Here is a 14,135-nt window from a genome sequence, read left to right as displayed (position 1 = left end):
TCCCGGGGGCGGGGCCCGCCCCGCTGACCCGCCAATCCTGGCCGTGGGGAGCCAGCGGTGGGCAGGCTGTCTCCAGGCAGGCAGGGTGCTGCCCGGGAGCCTGGGCTTAGTCCTCGAGGTGGTAAATCAAGCCACCTGGGCAGCCAATCAGCTCCCTCCCTGGGCCCCTGCACCCGCCCCCTGGCTCCTGCTCCAGGAGGCTGTGGCTGCCTGCAGAGGTGGAGGTGGCCGCTCCAAGAGAGCCACTGGGCTCAGACCGAAATGCCGGGGAGTCCCCGCACGTGTCCGGAGCGCGGGAGCGTGCTCGGGACCCTGCCCTTGGCCGAGTCTCTCAGAAATCGGCGTCCCTGCGCCTCGCGCCTCCGCGGCAGCTTCAGGTCCTGATGCCCTGGCCACGGCTCTGCGCTGTCACCTTTCTCCCGCTTCCCTGACCCAACAGCGCACTTTGCCTGCTGTTTACTCCTACGGAGAGGCCTCTGGCAGGAGCGGGCTGAAGTCCCACTGGCCCCAACCCGCCCACAGCTCCTGGCCCGGAAGGAGTTAAGCTCGCTCAGCCCTGAGCTCCCAAGAGGGGGGAGGCTGTGGGCCTGGGGACCACCCTCCAGGTGGGCGGGTCACCCCTGCTGCCTGCCACCTCTCAGCCACCCCCCATCTCAGAAACCCCGGGGGGCCAAGGGGCTGGAGCAGGGCCACTGTGGAGCCGGCTTTCAACTCACATTCATTTTTAAAGAAATTCACCCATCTTTTTCCAGAATCTCCATGTCACTCAGTGGAAGACATACTCTTATAAAACACATTACATATTCAAATACAGCGGACAGGATGGACTCTATGAAAATAAAACTCACACGAAGAAAATACCTCTCCGGTCTCTACATAAAAACTTTTCTTAAAAACTGCCTTCACGTAAAAGAAAAACAAATTTAAAACATGCAAACAAGGCCATGTAATCCCTTATCGTATAATAATTAATAATATGCTAACTGTATTCCAGGCCACGGCGTCTATGCACAGCATCTCTTCAAATACAAAACCAGTGTGTTCCTAATTCTCCTTCTCTCCTAACTCCCTAAGAGAAGCTTCTGCGATTACAATGAATGTTATTTTCTCTCCAAATTCAAATAACGACGAAGTGTGTTTTGCACCTAGGAGCCCTTTTATCACTTTTCCTGCCCAAACTGGCCCTGGGACTTTTTACTCCCTCCCCCTCCCCCCCCCCCCACACACACTCTCCTCCAGCTCTCTCCTGACCTCCTGCTGTGCCAGGCCACCCGCGGTCTATATATAGTCTGGGTATTAAAAGCTGAGACGTGCTTTGTCACAGGGCCACGTCCACTGATTCCCAGAGCAGGCCGGGCTGGGGACCGCCTGGGGGCAGGGGAGCGGGCCTGCTGCCGTCCTGTGGCCGAGACAGACAAAGGGACGCGTGGTCCAGCACAAGACCTGGAACCCAGGCTGCCCGCCCTGTCCCTGACGCAGGGCACGTCCCCACACCCAGCAGGCCTGCGCACAGAAACCTAGAAAGCCGCTGCACGTACCAGCAGCTTCACAGTGGACATGGGGTGGGAGCTATGAGAGACAGTGTGTCTAATACGTGCACCCACACAAGGGAAACGCTCCCGGGGCCGTCAGCCACGGGCCGCCAGGCCTTTCAAAGCCGGGAGTCCTGCAGGGAGCACTGTGCCCCAAGCCGCGGGGCTCACTGTGGAAGCAACCAGAGCGGCTCCAGGCTCTGGTGCCTCAGCCTGGCTGAGGGCTGCTGGGAGCAGGCTGCACGCTAGTGAGGCCTGCGCAGGGCGGCCCAGCAAGGCTCTCGGCAGGCCCAGGCCTCTGCCCGCCGCAGCTCAGTGAGCCGGGGGCCAATCTGAGCGTGGGCACACTTTCCCAGGGGTGACTAGTCCAGGGAGCAGAGACCCAGGTAATGTCGGGGGCGGGGGGGAGACGCGGAGGGCAGACTCCCAGTGCCAGCCCGCCTCAGCTGCTGCCTGGCTGTGTGACCTCAGGAGGTGACTGACGAGCTGGGCCTCCATGCCCTGGGGCTGCTGGGAGAGCCAGCAATGACTGGGAAGCACGAAGCTGAACGTGTGGGACCTGTGGAGGCTCCGAGTGCCCCCGCTGCTCTGTGCGCCTCAGGCTCCTGATCTGTAAAATGGGAACCTGTGAGTCACAGGGGCTCACGACGTCAGCCTGGCCTGGTTAAGGACAGCCACTGTGTCTGCCCCCCTGGGGTGCGCTCGACTGCAACTGGGAACACAGACGTGGGAACGAGGCAGGCACACGGCAGAGGCCCCGGGACCCCGGCAGCCGCTCGGCTCCGAGCTGCTGTGACTCTGAATTGGTTTGCAATTCTGAGAACGCCGGGCCCTTGCCCGTAAGATGGAGTGGGAGCAGGTCGGCGGGAAAGGCGGACCGGAGCTCTGGCCTTTTCCCCCGTGCCGTCACCAAGTGGCTAACGGCCTTTTACAATGAAAGTGATAGTAAATAGGGCGCGTGATGTCACAGCAGAGCCTCTCTTCAGAGTCGGGTGGGGGTGGGGGAATGCTTCCCGGCTCCCGCCTCCTGCTGGACACGGCGCTGCTCCCTGGCGTGGAACCCCGAGCCCCGGGCGACGCCTGTCCACCCTGCCCAGGGCTCTGGTGCTGCTTTTCAGACACTCCTCGTACAGGGTGAGCAGCAGAAGCGCACACGTGTACAAACGGGAGAGCCAGGAACTTGGTAACAATCAGGGCTGAAGGCCCACGATCTCCACCGGCCCCCCCACCGCATTCTGGGAAGCCTGTTTTGTTTGTTTTTTGTCTCAGGGTCCCCAACAGGTGGACTCCCGCCCTTCAGGCCCGACACACCGAGCCTGTTGACCTCGGACCTCGGGGCTCTGGCCCAGGTCACCTGGTGAACACAGAAATGGGGCTCCTGGCTCCTCGCACCCAGCGCCACCCAGTCCCCGTGCGGATGGACAGCTCTGGACGGAGAGCCGCCCTGTGCACGGAGGGAGCCCAGGGGAGGGGCTGGGGACTACCGCACAGACACCGAAGAGCTGGGAGCTCCAGGCCAGCTCTCAGCTCTTCCTTCTCATCACCTCCGAGTGAGGATGTGAGCCGGACCCGTCACTCTGAGCCTCTTGTGAAAACGGGGGGATAGATGCTCAGGGAGGAGCCGATCTGGGACCTAGCAGCCAGGAGGGGACACGGGAGGGGGGTCAGCGGGGGAAGGAGGCGGACTGCCAGGGGCTTGGGGCAGCTGAGGGAACTTGAAGAGCGTCAGCTGTGCCCGGCAGGTGGAGGGGAGGGGCCGCTGGGACTGCCAGGCCATGCCAGGGCCCAGCGTGCCCTGCAGGCAGCTGTCGCTGCCCCCCCAGATGAGGTAAGGAGATCTGGGAGGCAGAATGGCTTGTCCGGTCCAGGAGATGAACCCGTGGGGGCCACAATCGGAACCCAGGGTGTCGGCTGCTGGCCCCTCTTCCTGCCAGCAAGATGTTCAGCATGGGACTCGCCCAGAGGGACCCCGGCTTCCCAGGACACACCAGGTGGTTCACCCTGGGGTGCCCTGGAGGCCCAAACGGGGCAGGCCTAGCACGTGCGGAAAAAAAGTAAATTTACGTCAAACCGGAGCAGAACCAGGCTTAGGCTGGCTGGTTTTGGTGAGAAAATGCTGTTCTGCTGATGTTTCCAGTCCTGCGCTACGTCAGCAGTGCTGCTGCGAGACGTGGGGCCTGAAACGGGAGCTGCTCCGCGTGCGCACGTGGCTCGGATCACAATCGCCACCCGGCCCAGCCTCCCCGCCTCCAACGGACTCTAAGGGAGAAATCGCCGCCTTACCGTCTCTTTACCGCAAGGTTCCGTGAGAATAAAAAGTAGGGAGTCTTTGCAAGTCCTTCCTAAAAAAGTTAAAGCTCTAAAAATAACTTACAAAGCACTTCTTGGAAGTCGGCCACGGCTTCAGAGTCCCTGGGCGGCTGCCCCGGAGGAACGGGGCTCACCACCAGGGCGGCGACAGGGCCCCAGCACGGGAGGCCCGCCGGCCTCTGCCTGCTCCGTCCCCGCCAGGCGGGCTTGCTTGGAAGAACCAATTGTGATCTGTTCGTCTGTTATCTTTTAAACTTTTCTAGAATGCATGTGTACGGCCTGCTATTGTGACAACAGCGGTTTTCATAAAGGTGTTCCACAGAAAACAAGAATAAGAGCATCTTGAAAACCTCCCTGGGGGCCTGAGGGGAGGAGCAGACACCCCCCGCCCACCCCCCTGTGGACCTGAGTGCAGGGTGCGGGCACCCTCCAGGCCTCAGCTTGCTCACAGGGGCACAAGTGCCACCCCAGCTAGTCTGCAAGGTACTCTCCGGGGCTCCTAGTGGGGTCCCTGCCAAGCACGGGCAATGCCCTCTAAACTTGGGGTCCCCACCACGCGATCGGAGTCCCATGAGGCACACGGGAAGTGGCACATGTGGCAGGAGGGGCAGCGAGGGTGCCGCGTCGGCGTGGGCCGCTTGCTGGGCGAGGCTGTGCTCACAGCCCCTGCGAGTGATCAAGTGTGAAGTGGGCGTGCGCTGGGCTCGCTGAGCCCGGCTTGCTGGCTCAGCCTGCAGCTGTTGCCCATCGGGCAGGTCTCTGGGTGGGGCTGTCGCAGCTGCTGCTGAGAACTTGTCAGTGACCAGCCCCTGAAGGAGGGGGACAGGCCTGTGGCGTCCCCGGGGCTGGAGCTGGGGCTCTGGGTGCAGCTGCCAGGGCTTCTCACGGAAGGAGGGAGAGGCAGGGACCCGTGAGGCCCCCGGAGATGGCCGAGGAAAAGAAATGGTCTTGGTTGAACTAACTCCTCAGAGAGTTAGCAACGGAACGTTCCATTTGCATATTGTAATCTTAAAAGCCAACAAAAATGGTTTATATTCTTTCTCTAGAAAATCGTCCAGGGAAGCCACATGACTGGCTGCGGTGGCCAAAAAACAGAGGCAGAATGGAAGAGTGACCCCTCCCTCCAAATTCCAGAGGAGAGGAGCGGGGAGGCAGTCCCCGCTGCAGCTGCAGCAGCTGCTCCCAGCAGGGCCACGTGTGCAGGCCGGCAGCCTGGAGGTGTGGAGGGAGGCCTGGGGCTCGGGGAGGGCTGGGCGGAGAGAAGAGGGTAACGATGGGGAGCGAGGGGCCCCTGGGTGGGGGTACAGCACACACTGCCTGAGTCATCCCCTGGCCCTCGGACTCCGGGCCCCTCCAGGGGTGGGGCCTTGGGGTGGTGAGGAAGTGGCAGCTGTCCACCCATCACTCACAGAAAACAGGCCGCAAGGGGAAGGCAGGAATGGGAGCCAGTTGGGGTGGGGGTGGGGGAGCGAGTAAAGAGGATTTTATGTTCTAAAACGGCAGGGACGTGCTGATGTGTCTCGGGCTGACCCTGGCTCTGGGACGGCCATCATGACCATTCCGGGACACAGCTGCTCCTGTCCTGCGGGAGCCCGAGGCCTGCTCTCCGGGATCCTGGCGGACACAACCCTTGGACTCTGCCGAGTGTCCAAACATGGCAAGAGCAGGCACACAGCTCCCCGACTCAGGGCCCCCGGGGACCCCTAGCACTGGGGTTCGGCTTCAGTGAACCCCTGGTTCTAATGGTTCTGACCCCGAAGGCACCAGAAAAGGCGGGGCAGGCGCACTGTGCAGGGGCTAAGAACAGAGGGCTGGGTGCTTGGCAGGAGGGCTGGGGGGTGGGCGCCGAGGAAGGAGGACAGCCTGGCTCCAGGAGGGGCCATGGAGGCCCCAAGCGGGGGGTGAGGCTGGCGCATCATCTCCACACCGGCACTCGCTGGGAAATAACCTGTCCTTGGCAACCGAGGGTAGTTTTTCTCGCCAAAGGTGGTCTGATGTCGAGGCCCATTCATTAAGTCTTCTTCAGGCCTCGGGAGACCCAGTTCTGCTCGTTAGTAAATGCCTGTCAAAGCCCTACGCAAGGCAATTAGTTCACTTCCAGAAAATTAATTTTTAAAATTAAGCAGAGAGAGAAGAGCTGATTGGGAGCGAAGACAGTACTTATGCCCTATTAATAACGGGGGTGAAACATGTGAGTAACTGTGTTTACAAAACCAACGGGGGGACTTGCTGCAACACGTCACCTCACCGTGCGGCCGCACGGGGACCATCGGCTGGAAGACCCACCCGACCCCGTGGCCTGAAGCACCCATGAGGTGCACAGCTCGCCCGACTTCAGAAACCTGGGATCCCTGCGCGTTCCTCTCCAGCCCCCCCTCCTCCGCCTCCTGTCCACCAGGCAGCTGGCCCACTCACGCGGGTCTCCTGCTTCCCCCCAATGTGGCTGTCCCTGCCGTTGGGCACCAAGACCCGACTCTACACCCTGCTGGGACGGCCCCCACCACACACGGCTGTTTCTCTCCCCACCACTTCTTGTCTGTGAGACGCTGGCCCACTACCAGTGGGTGGGACAGGCCTCCACGTGGAGTGGAGAGGACCCTGGTTCCAGACCACGGAGCCCGGCTGCCCACGGCCTCTGTCTCCTGCCCAGATCTGACACAAGTGCACTTCCTCCGCACTGCAGCCAATCGGGCCTCCCGTTCCCTGCAGCCACATGCGGCCCCAAGAGCACATGCGCAGAGCCTTGCCTGCCCTGGGAGGAAGCCCAAACCCCAGCGGCGAGGGGGCTGGGGGCGAGCTGCAGGGTCTGGCCGCTGCGTCACTTCCCCGTCACTGGTGGCCTTTCCTGGGCCCCCGCGCGTCTCTCAGGGAGAGACAGGCCCCTGGCATCGCACGGGCCTGCAGGCTGGGCCCTGGAGAGGTGACCGGGCTGCCTCCTCGGACTTGGTGTGCCAAGGGGCAGGACATCGAAGTCCTCTTCCCCTCAGGCACGTGGCCAAGGAGGAGCCCAATCTCCTTGCCCATCACCGTCCCAAGGCTGGGCTGGAACCCGGTGCCGCCTGCCCGCCAGGACCCACAGCGCCACCCGCTTTTCACAAGATGAGGTCAGAACCCGGAGCGGATAATGGGCGCCCCTCCCTCCCGAGGAACACCACTTGCAGCTTGCTCCCGTGCTTACTGGTCTCCAGGGGCCAGAGGAATCTGTGCGACAGAAACACAGACACCAGCACCGTGTTCTCATGGGCAAGCGATGCCAAGCCCAAGAAAAGCAGCAGGCGACATTCCTGGGTTTCCCGATTCTGCTTCGACTTGGACAGTCGTGGGGGTGGAGGCCCGTGGGCTTGCCAGCCGCTGGGAGGGCCAGGCAATCTTTTCACGGCCTCGTTTTAGGATGAGTAACTTGGTCAACAGACTCGGTGACCAATCCACAGACAGCCTGTCTAGACCCTTATTTGAAGCATAAGGTCACCGGGGAGGGCAGACGTCCCAAATGGACTTCAGGCATGTGACAAAGGGCCGCGGCCTGGCAGCTCTGGCTCCAGACGGGCCTTACCTCACTCTCCAAGTCCTGATGGGGGGGACAACGCCGCCCCGTCCTGTAGGCGTGAGGTCAGGATGGGGGCAGAGCTCGCGGCTGGCGAGCACGAGGAGAAAGGCCTTCCTCACGGTGCGCCTGCCCCTGCCTCACGCGGGGCGGGGGGCTTTCAGGGATCGGGGACTGGGGTACATCAGGCCTCCACGGCAAACGCGGAAAAATAACCGAGAGAGTAGAAGGGGATGACTCTGGCAGAAAAGGCAAAGGAGCTTCTGAAACACCGTTGCTGAAAAGAACAAACATCAGGGCCCAGTTAAAATCAGGGGCTCTGGAGCCTGAGGTCAGGATGCACCCCGAATCTCACACTCACACTGGGTCCCGTCAGCCCCACCATTCACACTGGGTCCCATCCAAGTTCCACGAAATCAGAGCGGGGCCTCCGTTTCCCTGCTACAGAGAGAGCACACTTACACCTACCTCCCAGGTTGTCGTGAGAAACAGACGTATGAGCAAACGAAGAATAAGCCACTTAAAACAGGGCCTGGCACAGAGACCCCTCAGTGACCGTCAGATGCGCCTAAGGTCATGGTAGTTACGTCATACTTACCCCCGCCCCGCCCCCAACACACACGAACAGGACATCCCTGGGCCTCCCTCCGAGCCTGGGACCCACCCTGGCCCAGGCCCTGCCAACCAGGAGGGACGGAGCCGCCGGCCCATCCCTGATCAGCGGACTTCTGGTGCCTTGACCTTGGGCACGTGACTGACCCTCGGTGCCTCAGCTTTCTCCCCGGGGAGACGCTGGCGCACCATTCGCACGGCTACGTTCGTGGAGAAACTCCTGGCTCAAGAAGGTGGCCGTCACCCTCTGGCCACGGGAAAATCCCTCCGGGAGCAGGTCACATTTAAGTCGGACTGTCCCACGGACGCCTTCCTGCCCACGGACGGGCAGGGGCCCCGAGAGCCCAGCACGGGACCCCTCGCCGACCCACCGTGCCTGGGTCCCAGATCACGTGGTGGTGAGACGGTTCAGAAAACTAACACTCCCTCTCCGGAAACCCACTGCTGTCATTGTAGACGTCGTTTTTATGAGACGCCTTCTGAGACACAGACACGTCGCTGACTTAACAAACGAAGTGTTGGGCGACACGTTAAGAAGTCTCGGAAGGCAACAAGAGTACCCGCCAGAGGAAAAGAACTGGGAGAGGAGACCTCCCGGCTTCTCTCCCTTCTTCCCCCGGGAAGGAGCCCATGTGCCTGCCCGTGGCCAGCAGCCTGCGCTCAGCCCGGGGCCCACTCACCGTCTTCGCCGGGGGCTGGGGCTGGCTCGGAGGCGGCAGCGAGCCGGAGCCGGAGCCCGAGCCGGAGCCCGAGCCTGCCGGGAGCGCGGAGGGGCTCTCCTTTTTGCCGAGCTCTGGGAAAGGGTTGGGGATGGCCGGCAGCGACGAGGTTTTCAACTGCTGGTCTTCCTCCTGCAGGCGCCTGGGAGGAGAGACGACCACGGGTTAAAAGCTGCCGCCCGACAGGACCCAGCAGTCCCAACTCCTGGGGATACACGCAAGACACAGAGGCACTCGAATAGGTAAGTAAATACGGGGCGGTCACAACAGGCAAAAGGCAGAAGCAACCCGCGTGTCCATCGACGCATGAATGGATGGCAAAACGGGGCCCATCCATCAAAAAAAGGGGAAGTTATTTCAGTCTCGAAAAGGGACAACATTCTGACACATGCTATGACATGGATGAGCCTTGGGGACACTTTGCTAATTGGAAGAAGCCGGTCACAAAAAAAAAAAGACGAATCCTGTAAGAGCTCACTCCTCAGCAAACTCAGAGACGGCACGTGGAAAGTGGGTGCTGGGGTCTGGGGAGGCCAGATGGGGCATCCGTGGTGCATGGGGACAGGTTTAATTTTGCAAGATGACCGAGTTCTGGAGGTTGGTTGAATGACAATGTGAAGCTATGTGACACTGGAGCTGTGCCCTTAAAAAACGGTCCAGGTGGTCAAGTTTAGGTCACGTGTATTTTGCCGCAATGCAACGTTTTGGAAAGGCTACCGCCATCTAAGACTCGGAGGGGAAAGACTCCCCGACTCCTCGGGCGAGAAGCACTGGGCACACGCCCATGGCAGGCGATGCCTTCAGCACTTCTGTCCCAGGAAGACCTGCCGTGCGGAGAGGTTTTGTGAATAAGGGCATTTTCACGAGCACAACTGCTCCCCGGTGACCTCGAATGAGCACTTCCCTGACCCGGTACAAATATTCCAAGAGGCTTCCTGCGTCCTCGTCTGAATGCTTCGTTACACAAAAGAGGCTGCGGATACTGAACTAATTGGAAGGAAATGCTGCGCGTGGCTGTCCACCCCGAAGCACAAAAGCCCGGGGCTGTGCCATCCCGGGAGTGCCCCGCTGCGCCCCCTCGCACCACCACCACCACCACCACCGGGAGCCACTTCCTAATCGCACTGCACCGCCCTCTCCTTGGCACTCCTCCAGGGCTCCCTCCTCCCAGGAACACAAACCTCACTTGTCATACAACCAAGCAAAACACACACAGATGATGAATCAGATGTAATTAGGAAAACAGCAGAAAAAAAACACCAAGTTCAAAGTGAAAGCGAAAACAGTGCGAAGTGCCGTGTTTCCTTCTCCCCCGGGGATCCTGCTGGCAGCTGCTCCCCACAGGCGCGGGGCTCTGCGGGGAGGGGCCCCGCTATCTGTCCCGGGGCTGCACTGCGGGCGCAGCCTGGTCCCTGTCCCTGTCCCTGTCCCTGTCCCTGCTGGGCATTCCCGCTCCTCTCTGCACAGGCCTCGAGGGTGAACGCTCCTGGAGACTGTCTTGGCGTCCCTTTCTCGCTCATTTTACAATTTGGCTAAACCAATGGTCCACTCGCTTTCTTGGGGACGGGGGGCGGGGGGGGGGGGTGTGCGCCAGGACAGAAACCAGACATCGGGACCCTTTTACAGATGCTCCGGGCTCTGCAGGCCTGGGCAGCCGTGCCACGTGGCCCCGGCAGGGATGCCCACGACCGGCGCGCGTGCTGCCACGGCGCCCGGGAGCCCCAGCGCCTGGAAGATGTGACGGGCCTCTCGCCCGACACCCTGCCAGCCAGCGGGTTTACTTCCCTGCTCACCAACATCACTCCCCCCGGGCACACGTCTAGCTGTCCTGTGTCCCTGGCCCAGACATGCCCATCTTCGGTGTCTTCCTGCCCGGACCCGGAACCGGGGGCCCAAAAACGTGGACTTAAGGTTTTGACGCCTAGCAGGAGATGCTGACGTTCTAACGCTCCAGTTGTTCACAAAACCTCCTCTTTTAAGTAGGCTTTCCTGAGCATTTAAAAAAAAAAATCCTGCGTGTCTGAAGGCGATACAGATAACTGTGTGTGATATTTTAACGATGGATTGATGTTGCCATTCATCTGTGCAAACCCACAGCACGTCCGCCACCAGCAGGGAACCCTGACGGGTAAGAGGGACTTTGGGTGATGATGACGTGTTAAGGCAGATTCATCGATTATAACAAATATTAACAATACCTCTGGTGGGGATGTTGACGATGGGGGAGGGGAGTGTACAGGAAATCTCTGTATCTTCCTCTGAATTTTGCTAGGAACCTAAAACTGAATTTAAAAATAAAATCTTAAAAAACAAACAAACAAACGAAACATTATCCTCAATGAAAAAGGCTGGATACATAAGGTCCCGTGTTATAGGGTTCCACGTGTGTGGAATGTCCAGACTAGATGACCCCGCAGCGATGCTGCGGAGGGCGGCGGCGGCGGGGCCGTGAGCGCCGATGGGACGCTGCTGACGGGTGGACTTCCTGTGAGGACGGAAATGTCCAGGAGCCAGAGCGAGGTCCCTGGACGCGCTGGGAGTGTACTGAATATCCCTGGGTTGTGAGCGTCAAAGGGGTTCCTTCCATGTTATGTGAGTTTCACCTCCGTCAATGATGTTTACAAGTTGACTTTACAGCAGGTCACAGATATTGTCCAAAGCTAAGCTAAGGGACGTCACAAAGGCTCAGAGGCCCAGGGTGGGACGTGCAGAGAGGACAGCCCTCCCCCGCTACAGGAGGCCCGTGGGGACCAAGCAGACAAGCAGGGGCCGGGGGGGACGGAGCAGACACCGGGTGGGGCGTCCTGGAGATGGAGCGGACACTCGGGGTGGGGGGGAGGGCCGGGGCGTGAAGACCAAGCAGACAAACTGGGGGGGGCCGTGGAGAAGGAGCAGACACTGGGGGTGGAGGGTGCAGGGAGATGGAGCAGACACTGGGGGGGATGGAGAGGGCGGGGAAGACAGAGCAGGCAGGCGGGGTCCCACACGCGCCCTCCTCTGCTCCACCGCAGCCCACTCCTCCCTCAGGGCCGGGTCGCCTGGGCCCTGGTGGGGACGCCCGCCGCTCCTCCACAATCCTGGGGGTGACAACCTCCTGGAGGGAGTCAGCGAGGACCCTGATCCGGGCCCGGGACCCAGCACGCTGCTCGCTGCGTCTGTCTCCGCGGCTCGGGGCCCTCGGCCTGGGTTTGCATCGGGGCTCCCCACGCGCCACCGAGGGCCCGAGTCACATCCCGGGCCTTGGTTTCCTCACCTGGGCTCTGAGGCCACCACGCCACTCACCTCACAGACCTGCAGAGACCTACACCCCTGAGAAATGGGGACCCCACACCTACACACCGGATGTGACCTGCACGCACCAGAACCGGAAACGCGGGGCATGCACAGGAAGCGCAAAGCACGCAAAGCAGAGGCAAGCACCGGAAGTGGGGGCACGCACAGGAAAGCACAGGTATGCACAGGAAGTGCTCGGCACTGTACCGGAAGCGCGCGCGCAAGGGCGGGGGGGGGGGGGGGGAGGAGGAGGGTGCACGTACAGGAAATGCAGGGCACGCACAGGAAGCATAGGCACCCCTGGAAGCGCAGGGGACGCCCAGGAGGCTCTGAGCACGCACAGGAAGTGTTCCGGCAGCGTGCCGGAAGCAGGCAGCCAAGGTGGGGGCACGCACAGGAAGTGCAGGGCACGCACAGGAAGCACGGGCGCTGCCCTCTTACAAAAGGAAGGTTTGGGATCCTATGCCCGTGACGCCACCCTTGCGGTGTGCTACGCGGTCCTGCTGACTCGGGCTCGGCCGCACACCGGCTCCCGAGGCCGCTCTCGTCATGCAGGCTGGGGCCCTGAGCCTGCGGCCGCCCTCCCCCAGCGCCTGCAGCCACCCAACCCCCCCCCCCGCCCCCCCCCCCGCCTCTGCGGCTATGCCGGGCTATTGAGGTTCCGCCTAGGAGTGGAGTCCTGCGGGGTCTGCCCGGGGTGAAGGCTCATTCACCGGCACCCTGTCCCTGTTGTCTGTCCGAGGGGGAATGGTAGAGGAGAGCTGGCGTGTGCCTGCCATGGAGTATCATCCACCAGGAAAGAGGAAGGGAGTCCTGCCGCCGGGGCGCGGCGCCGCTGCCCGCAAAATCCCTCCCCCATTCCTGGACGCCCCCGCCTCAGAGACCTACCGTCTTCCGCGAGGAACACTCCTCCGGGCCCCTCCCTCCAGCCCACTATTTCCAGAGGCCCCTCCCCTCACTCCCTGGGTAATTCGTCCGTCCCATGTCTGAGGTGGCACCATTCTGGCAAGCGCCCGGGGTGGGGGGGGGGGGATGCCCCTGCCCTGGTCCTGGACCCTGCTCTGGGCAGCGAGGCCTTGGATGCCTCCATGGACTGCCCGGCCCCTTCACGCTTTCCAGAGCGTTCTCCTCTGACGACTTCCTTGCCATCCTCCCACCTAGGCCCGTGCCCGGCTCGGAGCAGGTGCTCAGTATGTCATCTAAGCCGAACCAGGTAGCAAGCCCTGCCCAGGGCAGTCACGCCGCACGGGGAAGAGGCTTGTATCTGCCGCCCGTGGGTCTCTCACGAGGCCACCCCCATCACCACGTAAACCAGCAGAGCGGCAGCAGCGGCTCTGACCCCACGCGATCCCCGCGAGGCCCGGGCTCCCACCTGACAGCCAGGATGTGCATGGGCTGGGAGCGCTGCACCTTCTGCTGTGCAGACGCCTGTGGCTCCGCGGGCCTCGCTCCTGACGGCGGCGGCTGGCCACGGTTGTGCTGGCCGTTCTGACGCAGGGGCACCGTCTCGGACTGCATGTTACCAGCTGGGCACAGACTCTCCAAGGATGTATTCATATCATTCACCAGACCTTCAAGGTCAGGCTCATTCTCTGGGCATTAAAAAGGCAAAGTGGAAAAGAAACGTTAGTGGCAGCGAGGGCGGGGGGGGGGGGAGTCACACCCAAACGTGCACCTTAGCGACCGGGTTCCGAGCACGGAAAACGATCACGTGAGGACACAGTCACAAAACTGGGAAGTACACGTTTCCGTAAGGATCGATGCCTGTGGCGTTTATTAATATTGATGTTCCAGAGGCAATTCAATAATCATAGTCCAACTTCACTGCTACCTGCCTGTACAGGGGACACCTTTCACCTGCTCAGCGCGCATTCCCATCGGGGTGGGTGGGCCACACTCGGCCATAGTTGCCCAGCATGATGACCCCGTGACCCTGGCCTCTGGGCCCACCACCCCGGGCCAGATGGCCAGATCACAGGTGGACACGGAGCCCAAAGTAGGCCAGTCAGGACTCCCCCTTGCCTGAAAATCAAGCCGTCAGACAGGAACAGCAACACCAACGATGACGCTAGCCCTGGCCCCCACGAGAGCCACCAAGAGGGCTACCTGGTGGTCAGAGCCACGGGAGACAGGCTCACTGTGTGG

The 14,135-nt window shown here is 61.4% G+C and overlaps 1 protein-coding gene across 14 annotated transcripts in view; it reads right to left on the bottom strand.

The window, feature by feature from the left end:
* Positions 1–14,135, bottom strand: part of DDC (dopa decarboxylase) — a 160,751-nt gene that overhangs the window by 68,051 nt on the left and 78,565 nt on the right. For 9 of the 14 annotated variants that reach the window (XM_080663964.1, XM_080663951.1, XM_080663960.1 and 6 more), the window contains 3 exons: positions 13,363–13,582; positions 10,916–10,999; positions 8,679–8,859 (listed from right to left, as the gene is read on the bottom strand). In XM_080663964.1, coding sequence (XP_080520090.1) covers positions 8,679–8,859; positions 10,916–10,999; positions 13,363–13,582 — 485 coding nt within the window. The remainder of the gene's footprint in view (positions 1–8,678; positions 8,860–10,915; positions 11,000–13,362; positions 13,583–14,135) is intronic. The other 5 variants (XM_080663966.1, XM_080663967.1, XM_080663956.1 and 2 more) reach the window with 1 other exon arrangement.

Source organism: Plecotus auritus, assembly GCF_963455305.1.
Source record: "Plecotus auritus genome assembly, chromosome: 4".
Taxonomy (NCBI): domain Eukaryota; kingdom Metazoa; phylum Chordata; class Mammalia; order Chiroptera; family Vespertilionidae; genus Plecotus; species Plecotus auritus.
This window is presented reverse-complemented; position numbering and strand designations above follow the sequence as displayed.